Genomic DNA, 25,032 nt, shown 5'->3' with positions numbered 1-25,032 from the left:
GAGGCCACAGGTTAGCTAATCTTGGTAGGAGTGGTCTCTGCAGGAGAGCAGGCTGTAAACATCCTGGGGTAGAAAGCTATGGTGGACAATGTTTGCACACAATATCAATATCTGCACATGAAACAGAGGAAGGCTTTGTTCAAAATTCCCCTGAGCCTCACCCCCCAAGGGGAATCTCAGGGTGGGGGTGGGTGGGGTGCCATTTTCCTTGGGTCTAAGGCTAAGATTATTGACATGGCCATCAACAGCACACATTCAGTCAAGATGTCATTCACTCGGGGCTTCCTGGGCTGCCCACAAATACAATGAAGGCAGAAGAATCTAAAGAGAAACTTTCCAAACACAAGGACTAGAAACAAGTGACACTCATGTCTTAAAATACTTAATTAAGTGACCCGTGGTTGAGTTCAGCTCTGTTACCCTGCCTCTGAAGTATGTTACTGTATTTTCATCAGGGGAAACTGGAAAGCCATTCACTTACATGACTTTTCCTTTTAACTTCTCTTTTGATCAAGCTGCTGCCTTCTACCCTTCTCCCAAGAGTAAACATACAAGATCTATGGCAAAAAAAAAAAAAAAAAAAAACAACCAAAAAACTCAGTTTTATTTCTATGAAATCTTTTGAGATAATTTGTAAGTATGAAAGGGTTTTACAATCACATGATCATTTATTTAATAAAGTTCCTCTTCCTGGGATCTAGAAATTCAAGAGGCACTTGCTGTATCCAGGTAGGTAAGATGCTGGGCAGCTGCTTTCTTTGATGGACACAGTTCATTACAACTTGAATTAGTCAGATTCCTCCTCAAACTCCACTAAAGGTGCATGTCTGTTGGCCTGGGCCCCTTCTCTGAAGAACACCTTTTTTATCCTGCCGTCCTTTGGAGCTTTTATGGTATGCTGTAGGGATATAAACAACAACGGTAGTCATGCTATTGAGGGCCATGCCCACACCAAGCCATGAGAGGCAGACAAAAATGAAAAAAACAGCTAATACTTTCAATGCTTTATGGTTTCTCAGTTTGTTTGTTTACACACATCACCATCCGCAGAGAAAATGGAGACACTTTTACAGCTGAGAAGAGTCAGTACTGAGCAGTCACACTATCAAGGACGAGACTGGGAAGCTCCTGTCTAATGAGCAATCTCAACCAGGTTTTACAGCACACTTCCATGTGGGAAGCTTATGTGAAGGACTAGGACTTGGGGTGCCACTGAGTGCCCACCTATCTGCACGGAGCCCTAGGATCAACCCCAGCATTGCAATGTGGCCTTCCTGCTGGAGGGCCCAGTTCAACTCTGGAGGCAGGTCTACAGAGCTTCCAAAGTGAATTTAGTACTTGGGAGAGCCAGGAGCTACTGGCCTACAGTCTAACACTTGTCATCCTTAATTCAGCTTTAGGAAATAGCCACAGTGAGTGTTGGGCTGCGATACTGCTGATGATAATTTCAGTATGTTCAGAATGGCAGGTATGGCTTCACAAGATAAAATGAATTTACTAGAAGGATGGTTGCTTTAGCTTTTGCAATTAATACTTAGAGACAGTTCATGACTCTTAGTATTTAAAATGTTATTAACCCATCAAATAACGCAAAGCACAGCTAGGCTGGGTTGCTCCCAAGGCTTACTGGGCAACTGAACTTGGGATTTCACATACCTCCATCTTCATGGCGATCATAACCATCAGAGAGTCTCCAGCTTTTACTCTGTCTCCAGCTTTCACAAACACCTAGAGATTGAAGGATGCGTTGAAACACAGGTCCTTCTTGTTCACAGAGCTGGTATGTGAACAAATGGAACAGGAGCACAGGCTTACATGTCGGGGTTATTTGCCAAGGACAGATGTACCAGGGAAACTGGAGTCTGCCAGGTCCACCCAGCACTGCTAGCACTGTTGAGTGTATGTGCTTAGTCTCTTTAGGTTGTGACCTAGCTTTGCTTGACTCAGATGAGTGGATTTTTACATAACTTTGAACTGTTTCGTTTTTTCATGAATATTATCAGGACAGACCTGACGTCTGATACAGGAAAATGTATACATATAAATGATACAGGGAAGGATGGATACCTGTAAATGTCTCATACAGGGTGAAGGATGAGGCTCTTGACTAGTTTTCTAGTTTGGGAGTTGCTTATGATGGCCTTTCAAAATGCTGAGTCTGTGTTACAAGTGTGTAACTAGTCCTCACGTGAGAACAGGATGTCCGTCCCTCTCTCCAGTTCTACCAGACTAATGAGCTGATGAAGACTAAGTGTCCTCTTAGTTAATACAGCTACTGACCAGTCTATAAAGACACCAGGGAGTTAGCTCTCACAGTCATAAGCAACAAGCATCTCTGGATGCTCCAAAGATCACCCAGTCCTTGGTGACACTTCTTCAGTACAGTCTCACAAAGCCACTGTGTGTCCATCTTCAGATGTAAGATGACTATTCTCTGCAGGCATCCCTCACTGTGGAAGGCTGGTGTGAATAGAGACTGACCAAGCTAAGGGCAGATCTAACTCTGTCAGCTCACACACTGGAGAACAGTGGGAGACTAAATAATTCTTTTTCTCTCTCTTTTTTTTTTTTTTTGTTTGTTCTAAGAATATACAGCTGAGTTTTACTTTTTGCAGTGCTGGTGAATGAACCCAGGACTTTACCATATGTGAAGAAGGTTTTCTGTCACAGCCACATCTCCAGCCACAATGGAATTGGTATGACTTAATGTATTGGGGAGACCAGATATCTACCCCAAAGAAATTAGATCGTCTTGTGCTACTATGTGAATGTCTATATCCTGCTGAAATTCATGTTGAAATATTAAACCCAAGGTTTGGAGCTAGGGTTTCTCCAAGGTGATTAATTAGGTCACCAGGGATCTGTACTGTCACTGAGAAAGGCCAAGAGAGGTCCTGTGCCCTTGGACATGTGGGGACACTGGGAGGAGAAGACGGTCTATCCACTGTGATACCAAGAAGCAAACTCACTAGTCACATGATCCAAGATTTTTCCCAACCTCCAGAACCATGAAGAATAAACTTACGTAGTTTTGTGTGTATGGAAGTGAGTGCCAAGTGGCAGCCAAGCGAGCGCCCTGGCTACATCCTTAGACTCTATCAGATCACGTGGTTTGCTGGGTGTGGAAGTGTGTGCTTGTCATTTCCTCACTCGGAGGAAGGGCAAGACAAGCGTTCCAAGTCTGAGGCCAGCCTGGCCACCCACTGAAACCCTGTCTCAAAGCCACAAAACAACTTCCTCTCCAACCTACACCCCACCCTGAGCCACGTGGGTCCCCAACCAGCCTTCCAAACTCATTTTAACACATAGGCAATGATGTCATTATTTCATGACAAAATTGTATGTTGTTAAATTTCACATTAAAACACTGACTTTTTAATGTTTGGTGAACACTCCATTTTCATTCTTAAAAATACATTCTGAGTTGGGGTTTGTGGCACCTGAGAAGCTGAGAGAGGAGGATCACTTTGGCCCAGGATTCAAGAGCAGCCTGGGAAACATGACACTATAAAGAGGAAAAAATGCACTGATCTGTCCTTTATCCACCCCTCCTATTCCTTCTCTCTTTCTTTTTTCTGGCACTGGGGACTGAAGCCAAGTCCTTGGGAATGCCAAGCACATGCTCCACCACTGAGCTACGCTCCTAGATGGTGTTAGTTGTACTTCTTTCTTTTCTTGTGACAGAGTCTTGCTGTGTTTGTTGCCCAGGCTGGCCTCAATTTCAGGTGACCCTCAGGCCCCAATCTGCCACGTTGCTGACATCACAGGCTCACGGAACCAGGTAGGACACACTGTACCATGAAGTAAACTCTTCCCTTCAGACACACTGTACCATGAAGTAAACTCTTCCCTTCAAAATAGTGGCCTCAGAGCTGCAGAGGTGGATCAGTGGTTAGAGCACTGGCTGCTCTTCCAGAGGACCCACATGGCAGCTCACAACTGTCTCTAACTCCAGTTCCAGGGGCTCTGATACCTTCTTCTGGCCTCTGTGGGCACTGCACACATGTGTAGCAGACATGCAAACAGGCAAAACACCTCCACACATACATAAAATTAAAATTATAAAACAAATAACCTTCCCCAGCAGTCTTGGGGTGGAGCTCAGGTGTAGGGTTTTCAACATGTATGAGGCTCTGGATTTGAACTCAGGCTCATGCATGTAGCACACACATACACATCTCCAAACAAAAACTCACTAATCTTTATCAAAAATTGGTAGTTATGTACATTGAAAGTTGAACCATTATATTTCATTCTTCTTATTTTCTTGAAGTGACTGCTTTCCAATGAACAAAATTTAGGAGAGGAAAGGATATACAAAGAAAGAGTACACCAAGCTCCAAAAGGACATTTATGAACCATTTCGGGCATCATTTCACAGATGCCCCCTAATTACCTTTTCAATGGTTCCAGTCATAGGAGCGATGGTACCGCCCTGAGTTCCTTCTGAGCTCGCTGAGGCCAAGTACTTGGGTACTGGAATGCCAATTTCAATACTTCCTTCCTATAGAAAACAGTGAACATAGAATCAGCATCTCATCTCTTTATGTTCAGTAGGACACCCAAGGGATTGATTCATGCTATTAGTGACTATTAGTCGCCACGGCCACCTGGGTTCTAGTGTGGTTTAGTGATCTTAAGAGGCTATGAAACCTCGATTAGTCTCATCTCCCATGACACAGAGGTCATGGTATAGATGCCTGGTCAGGGATTAAGAATTAAAGGACAGGACTGTAGGGGACAGGATGGTCGCTTTCTGGAAGTGATTTTCAGTGGCATCTTTACTGTGGAGAACATAATCTACAGTAAGAACTTTACACTTACATACACACTGTGCCATCACTTGTCTCGATTCTATAAAGTAAGTCTGCTAACTAGTCAAGGTTATAGACGGCAGAACCCGAGCCTGGAAAGTTTAACTGTACAAGGTCACACCGCTGCCGGGTGGCAGGGCCAGGGCTTGATCCAGGACAGCTTTACCCTCCAGAGCTGTTTGCCCCTCCATGGCCTGCCTCTCAGCCTGGCGCTGTCCTGGCAATGTTGGCTGCAGAAGGGGGCTGCTGGGAGAGCTGCGCTGTCTTTGACTTTAGGCACAGTGCAGTCACTAAAGCCATTTCCCCATAAACACCGTGGTCTTGATATGCCCCATCTCTCCAATGGACAGTTCTCTCCACTGCCCAGAAGCTCAGGGCTCACTGGTCATCAGGCTCTGAACCAAGGCCAAGCCAAGCTCGCCCTGACTCTCCTCTGAGCGCCAAGTCACTGCCACTAACCCCATCCACTTTCCTATTGCCACAAGCATCTGGTCCAGACTGCTCTCCCATGGTCACCTCGTCCCCAACCCCAGGATTCCAAGTGCCACAGGGATGGGTCCGAGCACAGTATCGGGGAATGGCCACGCCGAGAGCAGAGCCTCTCACAAGGAGAGGGCAAGCTTCATTTCTGAATTCTAAGAAGAAAACTGTCATGTGTAACAATGAGAATCTGCGGGAACAAAATAGATGAATAGAACTAGAGAGGTAGGACTGTGGCAAAGAAATGTGGAGAGGGAAACTGGGCAAACATGATCTCAGTGGCTGAAGGAAGTGGGCCTTTCAGTGAAATGCTTCTGGTTAATCAATTCCATCCCAAACCCCAAGAGGGCTATCATCAAACCCAGACATGGTAGCCTACACCCAATCCTAGAACTCGGGAAGCTACGGCAGGAGGATTTCCATGAGTCCTAGCCCAGCTTGAGCTGCAGACTGAAACCTCATCAAAACAAGACAAGAGTGAGACATCACCATGGAAAACAGGTAGATGGTGTTGTCCAGGATGACGAACTTGGATTTACTGGCTACTCCGTCAACAGAAGACTTCAGGTAGGTACAGCCTCCCTCACTGCAAAGGTCACCAAGGACTCGGAAGGTCTGATTTTCAATCTGGGGGGAAAAAGGTTTTAAAATGGATGACTATGTAGAGTTAATAAAGTCAAAATGTCTTCATCATTAGCAGTTTCAAAGGTATATTTTTCAAGGAACCATGCAGAACATGCCCCCAGATTCCTAACCAGAACAATTTAGATACAGTATGATAATTAAAAAAAAAAAAAACTATGTTATTCATATCAGCATAATGCCACAGATGAAAGTTCATTTAAAAATGGAAAGAATAGCATAAACATGTCAAATAAAAGTTCACATCGAAGGGCTAGAGAGATGGCTCAGCCGTGGAGAGCGTGCTGCCTTTACAGGACCTGAGTTCGGTTCCCTGCACCATGTCAAGCACCTCACAACTGCCTGTAACTCCGGCTCTGGGGATCCGATGCCCTTTTCTGGTCTCTTCAGGGAACTTCACCCAATTGAACACACTCCACCCTCTACATACATATAATTCAAAATACAACTAAATTAACAGAAACCAGACAAAATGATTCAATTCCCCTGGGTATATTACATGCTGGTACTCATTCCTGAGTTCTTAAGTTAAATGCAGTTTTCCTGTGCCAAGGTCAGCAATGAAACAGAATGAAACTAGACCCACACAGAGGGCACTTCCTTTATCTCAGCAGCACATAGGGCTGACTCCGTGGGCTCTGGTTGTGATTTGAAAGGACAGACGAGCTGGGGACTGGTCACAGTTGTCTTGCTCTCAGGGGCTATGTCAGAAGACAACTTATGTCTCAAGGGAGCTGGTAAAAGGACACATTTTCCTGTTTTAAAGACCATTTTCTTGAATATACATGCAAGAGAAAATTTCCCTCACACAGAAAATCCATTTAATCTATGTTTTTCTTTCCAATTCTCATCATATTAGTACAGAATCTGTATCTATTCTTCACAGATATGCTGCTAGGGCTAAAGTGAAGTAGGTTACATGGTGGAATCTGTATTTGTTCTCATCTCCCTTAAGTTAAACATGACACTGACTCCACCCTCCAAGCTACTAAAACAGCTATGTGAATATCTGTGAAATCTCAGGGTATAAAAGTTTTGTCTAAAAATTCACAAAAACACATTTATTCCCATGATCCAAGCAGGGAAATTGTCAATTTACTAGTCATCAATGAACAAGAAAGGATCCCCAAACCAGAGGCCGATATGAAGGAAACATAGTGCACGTATCCAAAGTGGGTGACTTCCCATGGCTGATCTGAAGCGCAGACAGAGGGAACTGCTGGGCCTCAAAGTGCTGGGAATTCTACCACATGTAACTGGTAAATCCATTCAGAATTGGAAATCCTTCAGTTCATATTAATGTGATATATTTACTGAACTTGTAGCTAAATTCCTACATTTTAACATCCTCTTAAGGAGCTAGGCAAGATGGCCCAGTGAATGGCGTCTACTACCACGCCTGAAGGCCTGAGTTTCATGTTTGATTCCTAGGACTCCGGGGAAACAGAGAACTGACTCCTGTGAATTGTTCTCTGACTTCCACACAGGCTCGAGACTCATGAGTAAGACATCCACAAATGAATAAATAACAATAAGAACCTTCTTAGCATTTCATTTTGCCAACAGACTTCTTTTAATTAAAGGCTAGCCTAAGCTTTACCCTGGAGTGACAATGACTTAGATTCCTTGAGTTTTCCAACAGCCATTTAGAGAACCTGCAAAATTAAACTGTTTTCATAATAGGACCAAGATGCTATCTATCTTTTAAAACATTTCCCCCCATAAGTATGGAGGAAAATTCTGTAGAAGCCACTGGACCTGTGAGAATATAACACTTATGATGGCTAATGTAATGGGTACTTGTGTGATACTAGATTTTATATTTTTTTCTAGTTTTCCTACAACTCAACAGCAACAACAAAATAACTGGATTAAAATACAGATAGGCAAAGGTTGCAGAGAGAAATTTCTCCCAAGAAGACATACCAATGACCAGCAAGTACACACACACACACACACACACACACACACACACACACACACACACACACACACACACAAGCAGCAGCCACCATCCTTATGTCATTTACAAATTAGAGCTTCAGTGCCTGACCACTGCCACCTATTAGGATGGTTGTTATTAAACTGGGGGGGGGGGGGGGGACACCACAGTACTATGGCCGGGATGCAGAAACAGTCCTGTGCGCTACTGGGGGGAATGCAAATGCTGCAGCTGCTGCAGGAAACAGCATGGTACTTCCTCAAAAATGAAAAACAGAATCACTGCATGATGTAGCAATCTACTTGTGGACACACACAATTAAACAACTTTGAAGCACTACCTGTGCACCTGTTCCTAGTGGCATTTTTCCAACAGCCATACCTGCACAAGGCCTGCACAAGACTGGTCTCTTTAACATTTCATCATGGATGGGGGAAGGCCTATGAGGCCCCAGGTCTACCAGGGGAGAAAGAGGAGGAGGGGGGAGAGGGGCGATTGGCAGTTAATGGTTGCTGGGAAGGGGTATCATTTCCTTTAGTGGTGTAAGCAGCTGTGAGTTGCCTCTAGCAAATAGCTCCCTACCGGTGCTTATACACGCAACCCTAACTAACTCAGTGGATTTAAACAAAGACATGACAGTTGGGGGGGGACTAGGTGGGAAGAAGGAAGTGTTGGCGGGTGGGGTGGAGGTGGGGAATAAGAGAAGGCAATGGAAGAGGTGTTCACAATACATTGTATTTATGATGGAAATTGTCAAAAACTAGAGGAAAAGATAGGAAAGTTTTTGTTTTATCTGTTGATGGGTGGTGGCAATGGTTATACAACAAGAATATATCTGTGCCAGTAAGCTGTACACCTAATTTTCTTAAGTTTTCTAATAGCTCTTTGCACATCTGACCTCTCAATAATTTTAAGTGTGTATTGGGTTCCTAATCTCAAAAATCTGAGTGCCGCTATTTTGGTGAAATGTGCACACATACCTGAGGGGCTTATTAGCTGTTTAATTCAAGGTTATTCTTTTTGCTAAGTTTTTATGCTTACAGAAATCATAGCCAAACTGAATAAACAGGTTAGAAACAATACAGGGGTGAGTCCCTCAAACTGCTCTGAAATAGAAGCACATGGCATTCTCATTACAGTTACAATGGTCAACGGCTTAAGGAAAACCTGAGAAGGAAAACCAACCCTACTCAGTATGAGAAAGATAGGATTTGGCTCTGAGCTACAGACCAGAACCAACAAGGCTTACCTGCATGTCATATGACCCATCATGGTTATACGTCACAGCTATGACTATATCTTTATGGAATAAGGGAAAATTGAAGAAGAAAAAAAAAAGAAGAAAACATTATGTAAACAATGGAGATGATGAACTTCCCCCTCTCAACTCTTAAGTTACTCCGGTATTGCAAGAAAAGGCACCATCTTAACTCCAGGGGAGACAATGTTTTCCTTAGCAGCCCCTGACCAGGCTCAGCACAGGTAGATTGGCAAACCATTCTCTTTTGAAAATGCACTTTTAGTATTTTATATATTTTCACCTGCACACAAAAGGTTATAGTGATAGTGCAGAAAATGCAATCAACTAGCAAAGAGAAGGTCTGGCTTGAGACCCAAACCTCCCATCTGATTGCCTCTGTGGTCTTGGCTAAGTCACGCTGTCTGTGTCCCTTCATTGTCTGGCCAGTAAGCAGGCATGGGAATGTTAACAATAACATTTTTGTGACTAGAGCTGTACACGTTAATAACATTTCTTTCCTTCTAAAACCTGTCCTATGAGTCTCCTCCTTGCCTTCCTGATGTCCTTCCTGACCTAGGCTGACTGGCTCTCAAGGCATCTTCTGGGCCCTCCCTGCTTCCCATCTCAACCCTTTCATTTCCATATTCAAATTACTGTCCTGGGAATTTGTAATTACCAGGAATTTTTAATTACAAAAATAATTCAAGCCAGGGTTCGACCCCACACCCTGAGGAATGTATACTTACATAACACTACATCCTGCTAAATTGCCACGCCTTGTTAAATGTATCACAAGCTGTTTAAGATTCTCTGGTGGGAAACAAAAATAACTGGAGTGGGGGAAATAACAATTTCACTCTGTGACGTTATCAAATCCTTACTATAATTCTGCTTGCATTCATGTCACTTAAACACTCTTAATGTTTTGTAATGGAAAGAAAATTGATCTGGTGTAATCGGAGGCATTTTCTCCTAAAAAACTTAAAGCATGTTCATTATATGTAGAGTCCGAAACTCTCAGCTTCGTTTTATACCTATCCTCTATGTGTGACTCAGCTCTAAGCAAATTGGAAAATGGACCAGTTGATACTCCCATATGCCTCTTTGCTCATGGTTCCTACTTCCCCATCTCCTCACATCACAGTGGTGTAAACTTATTTACACCAGGTTCACAGTAGTAGGTCTTTGAATTCACTCTTTTGAACATTAATAGACTTTTACCTATAAAACAGTTATGATTCTCTCTTCATCCCAGTTTATGAGAAATTTTCTCTTTAAAAAAACTGCAAAGTTGAAACTGCTTACAAATAAAGTCCAATAACCCCATGCCTGCACCTTCACGTACTACAACACCCACATTCCAACCATATACACTTCCTAATGGCAGAATCCTAGACACACACACACACACACACACACACACACAAACTAACTTACTTTTCTCAACATCTATCAGTTTAACTGTTTTCACAAGCTTTACACTGGGTGGGTGAAAATTCTCCACCCTACATATTATAAGCATGCTTTAAATTTTTAAATGCTTCCAATTACACCGATCATTTTTCTTTCCATTACAAAATATTAAGTGTTTAAGTGACATGAAAGCATATAGTAAAGGTTTGATTATAATTCCACAGAGTGAAATAGTTATCCCCTCCTCCAGTTACTCTTGTTTCCCACCAGAGAATCTTAAACAGCTTGTGATACATTTAACAAGGCGTGGCAATTTAGCAGAGTGTAGTGTTATGTAAGTATACATTCCTCAGGGTGTGGGGTCGAACCCTGGATTGAATTATTTTTCTATGACCTTTGGAAAATGATTGATACCTGAGTGGTCCTTGGCTAAGAAAGATTAGTTGTTGATAACGAAGGTGGCACTAGTAATAGCATGAATCTTATCGGCCTGTTCCAAAATGCAAATGAGATAATCTCAGGAAAATGTTTAATACTGTATCTGAAAACATTCAATAAATGTAAGCTATTATCATTATTATCGAGAGCCAACACTGGGTTCTGAAAAACATGGCCAACAGTAACAAAATAATATACAAAAATTCAGGTCATAAACATAGCATTGAAATACTTGGTCATTGTCTTTAAGAAAACTGAAAATTGCTTCTGCTTTAGATTCACAGATATGTTGGGGCTTCCTGTCTGGGATACTCTCCTGGCCACTGTTCATTAGCAGTTTTCAAGGACTCCTTAGAACGTTTCCAGTGAGTTATATTCAGAATCAGATTATCTTTGTGGAATAGTGGTAAAAGTATATAGTGAACAGCAATCATGTTGGCTTTTCAATTACATACTTATTTATTTTTAAATTAAAACATTTTTAATTCTAATAAAATTCAGCATAATTCAAAATACTACTCAGTGGTTTAATGAAGACCCATGCCAAATAGCACAGCTGGCTCATCTGAATTACAGTGGAATATGTGATTTGTCTGTTTAATTTAGGTTGCAAAGGTCACTGCAATTTTCCTCACTGATGTGTGCAGTCAGCATGCAGGAGTTGCTAACAAGACATCCTCAGATTTTAGAGGCTGCTTTTTAGGATGATATGAGTAAACACTCTAACCCAAGATGCAGGGATAACACCAGTTATGCTATGGAGTGGAGAGGTGTTTACAAACTTTCTTTGCGAAGGCTTGGAGATCACCCAGTATAGTTCTAGCAATGTCCACCTAGGCTGAGGGTGACATAATGGTCACAATGCAATCGCTTTGTGAAGAAGTATTTGCTACACTGTAATGATGTCTATGATATTTAGAGTCAAAAGGTCCTGCTCTCCTCAGAGAAGAGGGGGACTGATCTGCTGGAGGGAGCCGCTCTAGCCAGCTCGCCTGCTTTTTATGAGAGCTGCCAGAGCTCAAGGATACCTCACATCCTCGTATCCAGGATACTTTACCTACTCTGGCTTCTCATGCACACTGTCCTCTAGCAGAAGGGATGGTGACCGGCTATCACAGGATTAAGATCCTCTGTATCCTGCCTGGGCATGATTTATTAACCACCTTCTTCTGGCTTAGGTGCCACTGTCTTCTAACTTCAGTTAAAGTAAGTTAGTCTTTAAGCCTTCTCAAACGAGTACACAGAAAATAAAAACCAAACTACCTAACCAAAAACTGTTAGGAAAAGCATGGAGTCAGTTTCATAAGGAGTGGGCACCCATGATGCTCTGCCCTGCCTGGGCTTGCTAAGTTACCCTACTTCTGGACTTCAGCGTCACCATCCACATGTGAGCCGGGACACCCTTCGTTCCCCCTCATTATGTTGTGGTGAAGATAAACACTCATACAATGAGACATAGACTAAACAACAGCTCTTCAGTGACCCAGTCCACACGGATCTCAAGGCACTGCATGAACAGTGAGTGGGTGACCCTCTGTCCCCGACAGTTTTGAACACTGTTTTCTTATCTAAAAGCGATGTTCTTAGAGCAGAAAGCCCGCAGAGCAATAAAAAGTACCAAGAGCTGAGGAGAAAGGCCTTGCCTCAGATCAGACCCTGGTCTCCTCATTACTACTTTGTCACATTTCACTTCAGTTGTTTATTGGTATGACTTACGTCATATTTTTAGAATACTTAAAAGCTCAGAAGTAGGGAGAGAATGTACACCATTAACCCCATGACCCTGCCAATCAACTCCACTGGCTATTTAAAATCTCACAGCTGACTGAGCATGACCAGGCTAGAAGTGTTTTTGTGCTATGTTTCTACATTTCTCTTGTAATGAAACATTACTTACCATTTTTACCACTTCTCAGAATCATGTTTCTGGTGTAAGAGATATTCAGTCTTCTCCCACTGCTGAATGAAAACGGAGAGAATTGATCTAGAAAAAATTTAAAATGCAACAACAAAATTACAAGTATCAAGCTCCCAAGTATACTCTACAAAAGCAAATCTAAACCACAGGTCCTCAATTGGCAGCTCAGTTCTTACTATTTGAAATTTAAGGTAGATACTCTTGACTTACGTCTCAGAGACTTTCATATGACAAGTCCCAGCTTCTCTGGAAGAATCTGATTATTTGTAAGTCAGCTCTTGTCCTCTGGTGGCACAGCGGTCCCCACCCTGCCCCAGTCTCTAACATTCATTGTTTTCCTCTCACTGGGTCTCTGTGTCACTGGCTCAGCTCTATGTGCTGAGGTGTGCATGCTCTGCTGGATACAACCCAGAGACTGGTGTAACTAAACTGAAGCCATCTAGTGTGGAGCCTGTAAGTGTGATAATTATAAATTTAAGAAGTAAAGGAGCAAAGTAAGAATAGAGCAAACAAATCTAAAGACATAGCTGCATTCTTTAAGCTTTCAATACAATGATTTGAAAAAAATCCAAAATCAAAGATGCTAACAACAGAATCCGACAGGAGGCAAGAACATATAACAATCCCAGGGCTAAGAGACGGCTTTAGTGGTCAGCAGCAGCAGCTGCTCTTCCCAACAGCCTAGGCGGGATCCCACAGATGGAGGTTTACAACCATCCCTGAGTCCAGTCCCAGGGTCCCTCTTCTGGCCTTCACAGGCACTGTATATATACAGAGCACGGACTCAGATACAGGCAAAACACTCATACACATAAATAAAAATAAGCTAAAAACAAAAAATTTAATATAATAATTCTAATAATAAAAGAGAAATAGACTTAAAATTATGTTTAATCCAATGTTCAACATTATCCTGAGTAAATACTAGGGGAAAGTTTGAGAATGCAGATTTTGTATTAGCTTGGGGGTGGTGGGGGCAGGGGTTGGGGGACCTTTCAATGCAGAGCTGACTGGAGCTATAATACACCATCCTATGAGGCAACTAGTTGCCAGGAAAAGATTGGGCAACCATCAGAGCATGCTGGAGAAGGAAAGCATGTGACAACCAGGACAGATCCTTCCACAGCATATCTATCCTCTGACACCCTGAAGGACCGAAATCTCTATCCAGACAGAAATTTAATTATGGGATGGAAAAAGAGGAAGAAGAAACTCAATGAAACACAGCTAGCTCAGAGCAATCTGGATCTCCAGTGTTCCAGACTCGGGGCGACCAGGGGCTTTGCTGTAGGTACAGTGGGTACAATGGAGCAAACCACCCGGAGTGCTGAATGCAGAGTCAACAGGGATCAGAACACGATACAGAAAGAACCAGTGTTCAGTTAGAAAGAGAGCAATTTCTGCAATGTTAGGGCATTGTTCGAGCTACATCTACTGAGTTCAGTAGTGCTTATTTGTGCACTTATGATGTATGTACTTATGCTTATGATGCACTTGTGATACATGAAGAGTTCTATTCCAGAGTTCTTTTCCACACTGAAAAATATCTGCATATAATAGGATCAGTCAGTGGAAGCAGAAAAGGCAAGAAAGACACACAGAAAGAGAAGCATGTTTCTTGCTGATTCAGAGACTATAGCAAGGGAAGAAAAGTGTGCTCTGTACCTTGTGTGTGAAGTCTGAAAGCGCTGGTCATCTCTTTCTCTTGGAGGATGAGCCCCAAAGCTGCCTGGCATACAGCCTCTTTGGCTATGACGCTGTGGGTGGGCAGGAGTGTCTTGTGGTGCTGAGGGATGAAGTCAGTGTGCACATTTCCAGCTTCGAACTCTGGGTGGCCAGACAGCCGGAGCAGGAAGTCCACATTGGTGCGCAAGCCGACAATCTAGGAAGAGAAGCAAACTTGGGTCCTGCTGAGTGTGGAAAACAATATATCCAGAAAAGCATCTGCTCTAGGACCCACTGAGGTGTCACGTGGAGAAGGGTCACACTCAACTGTCACCCGATTTATCACTGCATATCTGGACTTACACTTCAAAATCCAGCTTAACAAGAGAAACAGGATGTGGGACGTGGGACAGCAGGGGTGTTTAATTGGCTCAGGTTAAACATTTAATTGGCTTAGGTTAGGGAAATGATGAATGTCAAAAACAGACATGGAATTTATTTTCAAGAGATCAAAGATTGTTATTTAGAACATTCCACAAAATAGGATGACTGCAAATGCAAATGCAATGTGATATTGGAGAGGAAACAAGAATAAACAGCTTGAAAGAAACTTCCTTCCAACACTAAAATCCAAAGTTCATACATGGATATAAAAATTTTAAAAAAGGAATATCATCAACCCTAATCACCTCCTCTCAAAAAGCAATGATAAGAGGATTCAAGGTAAAGGTGACTGTGGGTTCATGTGTTCATTCACTCAATCATCCATTCCTGATTTCATTTACTGAGCAGTTTTAGGTGCCAGGATCTGACACACGCTCTGGGGACAGTGAGAGAAAACAGTTGCAGCCCCTGCCTCCCAAAGGCTGCTACAGGGACCAAGGCTGGCCAAGGGGGCAGAGGACATCCAAGTGTCCTGCTCTAAACGGAACATCTGGAAATGGAGTCTGAGGAGTGAGCAGGACCGAGGACAGTCAGCAGACAGTATAAGGTAAAGACACGCCAAAGGGGAGGCAACAGACTTCTCCACACGGGGGCACTCAGGGGAGAGCAAGTATAGTCATAGTGTGAGAGCCACGAAAATTGATGCAGATTAATAACACCCAATAATTTTAAAATCATGTGTCATAAATCCTTCTATGAAGTGAAATTAATGGGGTTGGGACTTTTGCACCAGGAAAATTAATGTGATACAGAAAAACAAACTGTCAAATGGATGAAAGTAAGTATTGATTGTTTTAAAGAAAACTGACTACACTCACTTCTATAGTTGGCCTTATTTACGGATGCCTAGGATTTCACTAGAATGTAGCACTGACACTAATAGCTCTATGTCTATTATCCTTTTCCTCCTAACTGAAACAAAGATGTGCTCAAAGCCTACACTCGCCCTTGGGGACTTGCCCTGTGAAGACCTGTTTTGTGTCTGACATTGGAATGCAGGAGTGAGGTGAGAACAGGAGCCTCTGGGGAAGACAAAGGGTCACTCTGCCGAGGAAGGGCATCGGCACAGGCCTCGGCTCACTCACGTTGTACTGATGAAGGCTGTACCTCAGTTTCGACAGGGCTGACGGGCGATCTGCGGCCCAGACGACAAGCTTTGCGATCATGGGGTCATAATGCACGGAGACTTCATCTCCTGGAATTGAGAAACACTGTCCATGTCACCACTCAGGAATGAGGCAGGGCAGCACAACACATTCCTCCCATCACTTCACGCTCATCCTCACCAACTCCTGCATGGCAGGTGCCCTCAGCACAATCTGATTTCCAGGAAACCAAGGCTCAGGAGGATTTAAAAACTTGTCCAAAATCTAACAAGGCTTTATCATGTGCTTAAGTGACCCATGGGCCGGCTTTCCTCAGCCTATCTTTTTGTCCTTTCTCTCTGTGGAGGTCAAGGCGAAGCCCTACCCGCTCACATTAAACTTATTTCCACTCCTAGCTTCCAAGCCTTCAATCCCCTGTGCCCATAGGTAAGAAACCATTCCCGTATGTTGTCCCAGGGCCTCCACATGCACACATGGCATACATACAGCAACCCACCAAACCCCACAAAGTAATTAAATAAATAAAATGTAAAACATCCCCCCCCCACACACACACGAGATGATAATGCAGTTAAATCTGGGTATGGTGGTGTGAGCATTAGCAGGCGAAGGCAGGACTCACTTTAGCCCAGGAGTTTAAGTCTGGCCAACACAGTATGGCCTCATCTTAGAGAAAAGTAACTTACTGCGAATTTAGTTACAGCGATAGCTTTGATCTCACTTAGTGTTACCTTGCCTTACTCCAGTTTCAATCCTCGTAGACATGTCTGCCTGAGGGGTAGAGAGGTGAACCAGTGGTCCAGCCCCTGGCATAAAGCTATTGTCAGGGTCTTCTGCATATATTCTAGCCTCAAAGGCGTGGCCCTGCAGAGGAATTTCTTCCTGGCTCAAGGGAATCCTCTCTCCTGCTGCAATCTGGTAACAAAATAGAGCCTCTTGTGAAAATGCACGTTAGAGTTACTAACAGACTCACAGGTCAGTGGTCTTGCTTATACCCTGTGAAAATGGATGTCTGGATTCTATAAAGCAGTCAAATGAAATCTGTGCTGTCCATCCCCTTAAACAGAGTCAATGTAGGGATAATCTGTTAATTACCATGGGTTCCAGAGTTTTAAAGTAGAGAACGCCTAATTGAAGGCTAATTTCTAAGTATAAAAATCAGTGTTTAATACCATGACAACCTAACTTTCTTACTGGTAAGACACTGTTTACATTTACAATATAATACTCAGTTCCCCAATCATCTTTATATTTCACTCGGTGTCTGGAATTACATTCACACCCACAAAGAAAGTGTGAACAGCCTATCTACACTATTTTCACCAGCAAGTGAGTGACGAGTAAGGCAGAAAGAACAAGATGTTTGTGTAACTCAGATCACAAGATGGAGAACTATGATCATCCACTGTTACTATAATACTTATCATCTTGGCTCTTATATACAATTTAATATATTTTTACCCTTCAATTAGTATTACTTGGAAAAAGCTAATAGAGCAGTGGTTCTCAACCTTCATAACCCTGTGACCCTTTAATGAAGTTCCTCATATTGTGGAGCAATTATTTTAGTTGCTATTTCATAACTATAGTTTTGCTACTGTTATAATGTAATGTTATAATGGAATGTAAATATTTTTGGGGACAGAGGTTTGCCAAAGGGGTCATGACCCACAGGTTGAAAACTTATGTAATAGAGGATATGTGGACACATCCTCTCTTCAATTTCCCCCCAAGATTAAAATAATAATAATAATAATAACAACTCATGGAAGACACAGGAGAAAAGAGTAACAATATGATTCTGAACTGAAAAGGTAACCCCACAACAGAGATGAGAACATTCCTCAGAACAGAAAGGTCAGGAACCACACACAATACAAAACCAAAGTAGATTTAACTAAATCAAGTGTGTTGGTGGTGTTTCAGGCCACAGTCTCCATACCCACACTGCCTGGGCTCCATTGGCCCCACACTCACCCTGCCCAGGGAATTTTTCAAGCGTTTGTATTCAGAGTCTGGCTACAGTAAGAACCACAGAAGTCCTTGCTGGTGTCCTTTCCTTCTATGTTTCAAAATGAAACTCTTCTTGATAAGCTAGGGAGTTCTAATTGTCTTCACATGCCAAAGAAAAAAGTGTTGGCCATGCATTGCATCTTCTAGGATATAACCTTATTTCTTGTTATACAGACCATTTTCAAACTGGCTTATTTTTACTGGCTTTCTTTTTTCTTTTTTCTTTCTTTCTTTTTCTTTTTTTTCTGACACTGGCTTCCCATCAGAGTCCAGGAGAGACTGGTCCTAACCACACCTTCAGGTTGGGAATGCTGTGTTATTTTCATTCTCAGAGAGACACGAAGTAGCTGCAGATTTCCCAGCATCCCCCGAGTCCTGCTGGCGGCCATCTGTGCTGTAACCTGAACTCAGCTGTTGAATCACTGAGCCCTCTTTTTAAGAAGTCTCTGACTCTAGAGGCAGGCCTGAAGCCTCACTTCTCGACTCATCAACTGTCAAGGTCCCCTGCTTTCCCTATGTCCTTATGGAGCACCTCATGCCCCATGTCAGGCCCCAGTTCCTTCATTTCTGGAATGTGCTCTGGATGATGAAAGCTCGATTCCTTTTCTGAAACTCCTGCAATTTCCTAAGATCCAGAAAAAACATCCCTGGTTTTCCTTCTCATTCCTAAATGCTTAGGGACAAAGTTCCTCTATGATTTTAAAATCCTTTTAGGTGTCCAACGTTTTGACAATGCAACATGATGGTGTCATCTACTAAGTTCATGCCTGAGAACTTTGCAATGAAGTTATAATTAAAACAACAGCAGCACCAACAACCCCTCATAATGTTTTAAGTAACTACAATTTTTTTGTTGGGCCACATTCAGAAGTGTCTTCGGGTGCAAGCAGCCCATAGGATCACATGGTTACTGCATCAGGGAAAAAAATCCCTCTTCTTGATTCTAGAAACAAACACACTTGCTAGTTTTCTCCAACACTATTAATATTTAGTAGCTCATTGTGCCTGGATTTCCAATGCCACAGATAGACCCTGAAGGATCCTTTGGCTCAATCCAAACCACTAACCATTCACCAAAGAAACAGGATAATATTGTCCACAGAAGTTTTGAGAAGACAAAGCTACCCAAATGTCATGAGTTAATCATCAAAGTATGAAAAAAATACCTTAGACTCAGTACATGAAATGAACCAAGAATCCTCTGGAAATCAAGAATATTCACACTACTACTTTCATATTATTAGAACAGTTACAGATCGTGTGAGTGTGTGAGTGTGTATGTGTGTTAGATACATCAACAGTGTCAAACACTACAATACCTTCTGAACACTGGCTGTGAATGGCTACTACAATTGAGCGCCTACTCATGGGCTGACAGCAGTCTGCAGATGTACTGTACATGGATCACTCTACTGCTAGAAGACCATGCCCCTCGCTCTTCACTGCCAACTCCTTAGGTCATTTCATCCTGGCTAGCATGGCTTGCCTCTAAAATCTAACATGGTCCACAATGTTGCTGCCTTGGTAGGTTACAAGGCTTGGCCTGTGATCAGGACCAGATACAGTGATACAGCTCACCTGCCTATAGCCCAGGGCCTAAGCAGGGGATGAAGGTAATTGATAAATTTGGAATCTGTGTTCCTAAAGTGCCAAAAACATTGCAGCATCAGATGCAGTTTGTTTGTTTGTTTGTTTGTTTTTCAAGACAGGGTTTCTCTGTGTAGTCCTGGCTGTCCTGGAACTCGCTCTGTAGACCAGGCTGGCCTTGAATTCAGAGATCTGTCTACCTCTGCCTCCTGGGATTAAAGGCATGTGCCACCACTGCCTAGCCAGTTTTTTTTTTTTTTTTTTTTTTTTTAAATCTTACATTTTCCTGTCCTCATCCTAACCACAAAAAAATGAGTCATACCCAAAGTTGTTCACAGCATGATGTATTCTCAAGACTGATCTTATTTCTGGTAGTGCCAGGGACTGAACCCAGGCATCACCCATGCTAAGCAAGCACTCTACCACTAAGCTACATCCAGAGCCCACGACTGATTGTTCTAGGAAAACCATTCTTACCCTGAACTGCCACTCCACCAAGTCAGTTCCGGTGATCATTTCAGTGACGGGATGTTCTACCTGCAGCCTTGTGTTCATCTCCATGAAATAGAAATTGTGCTCTGAGTCCATGATGAATTCCACAGTTCCTAAGAGGTAAATACAGTTGTCATACCTCAGTGGTATATAATCAGCAGCAAATCAAGATGTCCTATCACGAGAGCTGGAAGACAGCTCAGTAGTGAAGAGCACTAGACCTCCTCCACAGGATTGATAGCACAGGCACACACACAGGTAAAATACCCATGCACATAGGAAAATAAAAATATCATTTAAAAATTTCATTAAAAAAGATTTTTTTACGATGCAACACATTGAGTTTTACTGCTGCAGACTTCATTTGTGGTATATGATTTGTATTTCATGAAGAAAACACCATATTTTGCAGCAACAAATGAGTCTCAGTTTAAGATAGAGAACTGTATGAAATGTAGCAATTGAAAATATCTTTGGAATTCTGAGCAAATGCTGAGCCCAAATTGTACACCAGTCTTATCTGCTGAGGTAATGAGAACACATTTGAACTGTGAGTTACTGTCCCAGCATCCCAACCCCAGAAGCCTCATACCATGACGCCCCAATTTACCTGAACTCTGGACAAAGCCTAACACTTCCCCCTTGATCCCTGTGGTTCCCTCTTAAAGTCCTTGTGAGGACTGGGGCTGTAGCTACATGGTAGATCTTTTATCTCAGATGCACTGGGCCCTAAGTTTAATCTTCAGTATTGTTCCCCGCTCCCAATAAGAAAAGTCCTTGTTGCCGGGCGGTGGTGGCGCACGCCTTTAGTCCCAGCACTCGGGAGGCAGAGCCAGGCGGATCTCTGTGAGTTCGAGGCCAGCCTGGGCTACCAAGTGAGCTCCAGGAAAGGCGCAAAGCTACACAGAGAAACCCTGTCTCGAAAAACCAAAAGAAAAAAAAAGAAAAGTCCTTGTTAGGAACACACTGAAAAGATTTTTTAGCTGTCCAGTATCTAAGCTGTACGCCAATCCACGTCTATTGGTAGTCTATTAAGATCTGCAATGCTCCTCCAAGCTTTTTCTTAGTAGTGCTGGGGATGGGTCCCAGACCCAAGTGCATGGTAGGCAAACATCCTTCAGTTTTATTAGGTTTAATTTTACACAATAGTTTAATTACCAGCCTTCTAGAAAATGTGTGTCTATATAGAGGAGGCCCGTTGGAAAATAAATAGGTGAAAGTAGAATGAATTCCTAGTTCATTTGCTTTAATTGCTGGCTAGGTGATTTAATGAACAGTTTAAATAACAGAAAGAGTGAATGTGACTATGTATGTCTCCATATATGTGCTTATGCAGAAAAAAGGAGAATGACAGCAATACCAGAAGGGACAAGAAGACAGTAGAGATACCTAACTATTATCATAAAGTACCTGCACTTATGACATGAAATGCTAACACTTGCTTTATTTATTTATGGTGTGTGTCTGTCCTTGTGTGCGTCTATAAGTAGAAGCACATGCACTCCATGGCACACACGTGGAGGTCAGAGGACCACTTCTGGGAGTTGGTTCTCCCCTTCCACTGTGGGTTCTGGGGACTGAGCTCGGATGGACAGGCTTGTATGACAAGTATCACTGAACCCAACAGATAACCTGACAAAACCCAGAAGCTTTCGAGAGCAAAGGATGAGAAAAAATGCTTCAGGCAAACACGCCACAGTGCATCTGGGGGTAGGGTACAGGTCAAAAACGAAGGACAGACGAAGAAAGCTCGGTTAGCACAGGCCTCGGCACTGGGAGGAAAGGCGGCTTACACACGAGACCTAGAATCTTGAATAGCACAAGACAGGAGGATTCCGCAGTGCAGTATCACTTGAGAGTATCTTGTCTGAGCTTACTGCATGGAGAGTCCTAACGGTTTTCTGAATCCAGGAACCCACACAAAGGTTATGCACACACCCTGGGCATCAGCCTTCAGAGCTAGTTTAAGAACAGGAGAGAGACTCTGAGGGAGACTGCTAAGAGGAACAAAGGTTGGGGAGGGGGGCACATGGCTGCATGAGAAACACTGGGAGCTACGTTTTGGAATATCAGAGAGGGGTTAGAGCTCCAGTGAAATCCAGCACAGCCCTCACTCTCCATCAAGTATGGGGGACTGACCCAATTCCACCATAGCATACTCTCCCTGACTCCACCTGTTCTCATTAGTTTTCTGTTGCTGTGATGAAACACTGTGAACAAGGTTCCCTGAACAGAAGAAAGGGCTTATCTGGGCTTACGGTCCCAGAGGGTGACAGGTGGCAAGTATGGCGGCTGGAGCAGGAAGCCGAAGGCGCACATCTGGAACCACAAGTGTGAAACAGAGTGCACTTGGAATGGCCCAAGGCTTTGAAACTTGAAAGCCTGCCCTTAGTGATATACTTCCTCCAGCAAGGCCACATTTTCTAAACCTAGCCAAACAGTTCCACCAACCGGGCATCCAGTAATCAAACATCTGAGCCTGTGGGAGACATTGTCATTCAAACCATCAACGAAGGTGCCAGAGAGGTCAGCTCTGCCTTAAGATGAACAGAGAAAGGGAAAGCAGTGGGGCCACCCAGAGGGGTTAATAACTGGATCTCCTCACAAACCATCCCCTTTGATTGATAGGTGAGCAAAACTCAAGAAAAGGAAGAGTAACAAAGGGCCTGTGCTCTCGTCAGAGGGCACGAAAAGACTTGCTCAACAAAGGCTGAAAACATCTACTTCTGATTTCTCAACTAGCCACCTTGGAGGAAAGGAAATGGGAAGTCTTATTAGATTTTGAGAGACAGTGAGCTCTCTTGTTCTCTCTCACTCACTCAGTGCTTACCTTAAAGAATCTAGGGTCACCTGGGAGACAGGGCCTCTGGGCATGCCTGTTGGGGATTACCTGGACTATAATTAACTGAGGTGGGGAGGCTTGCCCACTGTGTGTGGCGCCATTCCATGCCTGGTGTCCTAGACTGTGTAAGCAAAGAACGAGAACTGACTGGCGGCACAGGCATCATCCATCACTGTCTGCTTCCTGTTTGTACATTCAAGATGCTTCAAACTCCTACCCCTGCGACTTCCAGGCCACGGTGAACAGGAATCTTGAAGTGTGAGCCAGAACAAACCCTCTTTCTTAAGTAACTTTTGTTAGGTATTTTATCACAGTATCAGGAAACGAAACTACGACATCGCTGTTAAGCTTGATATATAGATTATATTAAATATAAACAAATACATGCTTCTGTGTAATATATGAACACATTTAAAATATTCTCTTTCTGTATCATTATTAAGCAACCCACCCGATTGCTGGTGAAACCCAGTCTCTGGAGGTAGCTACGCTGTATTCTGGATTTTCTGTATCCTGGATTTTCTATCAGTTACTGTCATAGCCCTGGCCTCAGCTGGAACACCAGCTCATGACGCCTCCATCCCTGCTTTTCCTGGAAATGCCAAGACCATCAGTGTGGGAGAGGAAACCTTTGAGAGAAGACGGCATTCTCCTGGTGGTAAAAACTCAAAGCTTTTTGATACAGACAGTAACCCAAAGCCACAGGCAGACTGGAGCCTGGACGGACCTCAATTCTGCTCATGCTTTTTCCTTTTAACATGTAATTTTTGCCTCTAAAATGTTATAATTGGATCATTTCTCCTTATTTTCCTTTTATAATCATCTTTCCTTCTCTCTGGAATGCTAACGAAGGATTAGGCCAAGGATAACATATTTCTGTGGTGTTTATATTTAATTTGGTCTTCTTTTTCTCTCTTTTTTCATTTATCACTTCTAAAATTTTACTTTCCAGCTTTGTACACCTTTAATGCCAGCACCTGGGAAGCAGAGGCAGGCAGATTTCGGGGGTTGGGGGTTAGCCTGGTCTACTTCTGTTTTAGGGTTTCTATTGCTGTGAAGAGACACCATGACCATGGCAACTCTTATAAAGGAAAACATTTAATTGTGGTGGCTGGCTTATAGTTCAGAGGTTCAGTCCATTATTGTCATGGTGGGAAGCGAGGCACCATGCAGGCAGACATGGTGCTGGAGAGGTAGCTGAGGGTTCTTACATCTTGACTGACTCACAGGCAATAGGAAGTGGGCTGTCTCAGTGGATACAGGAGACCTCAAAGCCCCACCTTCACAGTGACACACTGCCTCCAAAAAGGCCACATCTACTCCAACAAGGCCACACCTCCTAATAGTACCACTCCCTTTGGGTGTCATTTTCTTTCAAACAACCACAACACAGTAAGTTCCGGGCCAGCTAGAGCTACATAGTGAGTCTTGTCTCAAAAACAAACTTTTTTCCTCCATTTTTCATTTCCTTTCAAATGTTTTTGTTTTATTATTCTTTTGTTATTCCTCTTTTGTTACTTGTATTGTGCTAGTAAACACTTTTAAAGAGTTGTTGCAGTGTTTCTGTATCTGGATGTAATACGATGTCACTGTTTTCTTCTTTCTCGATGGTGATAGAGCTAGAGCCTGATGCCTTAAGCATGATGGAGGGATACTGTGGTCCAGAGTATACCCAGCCCAGCTTTAAGAACCTGTGCCTCAATCTAACCATGACATAGTTCTTCCTCAACCTTGATGTGTTCTTTACTTTCCTTGTTGCTGTGAAAAAAAAAAAAATCCCTCATCAAAGCAATCTAAGGGTTTATTTGGGCTCAGAGTTCATGGGGGATGGTCTGTCATGGCAGTAAGGCAAGACTGTCATATTTTGTCCAGAGGCAAGAAGAAGAGAGTACTGAATGCTGGTGCACTGACATGAGTCCTCCCACTTCCATTACTTAATCTAGATAATCCTTCATAGGCACATCCCTCTAGTCTCGCTGGTGATTCTGGACCCTGT

At 43.0% G+C, this 25,032-nt stretch overlaps 1 protein-coding gene across 1 annotated transcript in view; it reads right to left on the bottom strand.

Moving 5' to 3' along the window:
- Positions 1–586: 586 nt before the first annotated feature.
- Mccc1 (methylcrotonyl-CoA carboxylase subunit 1) overlaps positions 587–25,032 on the bottom strand; it is a 45,633-nt gene continuing 21,187 nt past the window's right edge. Inside the window, exons 10-19 of the mRNA XM_006971102.4 lie at positions 20,180–20,307; positions 16,834–17,017; positions 16,082–16,191; positions 14,553–14,769; positions 12,867–12,953; positions 9,128–9,177; positions 5,784–5,921; positions 4,397–4,504; positions 1,657–1,728; positions 587–898 (exon numbers count right to left, since the gene is read on the bottom strand). Coding sequence (XP_006971164.1) covers positions 788–898; positions 1,657–1,728; positions 4,397–4,504; positions 5,784–5,921; positions 9,128–9,177; positions 12,867–12,953; positions 14,553–14,769; positions 16,082–16,191; positions 16,834–17,017; positions 20,180–20,307 — 1,205 coding nt within the window. The 3' untranslated portion in view covers positions 587–787. The remainder of the gene's footprint in view (positions 899–1,656; positions 1,729–4,396; positions 4,505–5,783; positions 5,922–9,127; positions 9,178–12,866; positions 12,954–14,552; positions 14,770–16,081; positions 16,192–16,833; positions 17,018–20,179; positions 20,308–25,032) is intronic.

Source organism: Peromyscus maniculatus, chromosome 6 (assembly GCF_049852395.1).
Source record: "Peromyscus maniculatus bairdii isolate BWxNUB_F1_BW_parent chromosome 6, HU_Pman_BW_mat_3.1, whole genome shotgun sequence".
In the NCBI taxonomy this organism is placed as follows: domain Eukaryota; kingdom Metazoa; phylum Chordata; class Mammalia; order Rodentia; family Cricetidae; genus Peromyscus; species Peromyscus maniculatus.
Note: the sequence above shows the minus strand (reverse complement) of the source record. Positions and strands in the feature narration are given on the sequence as shown.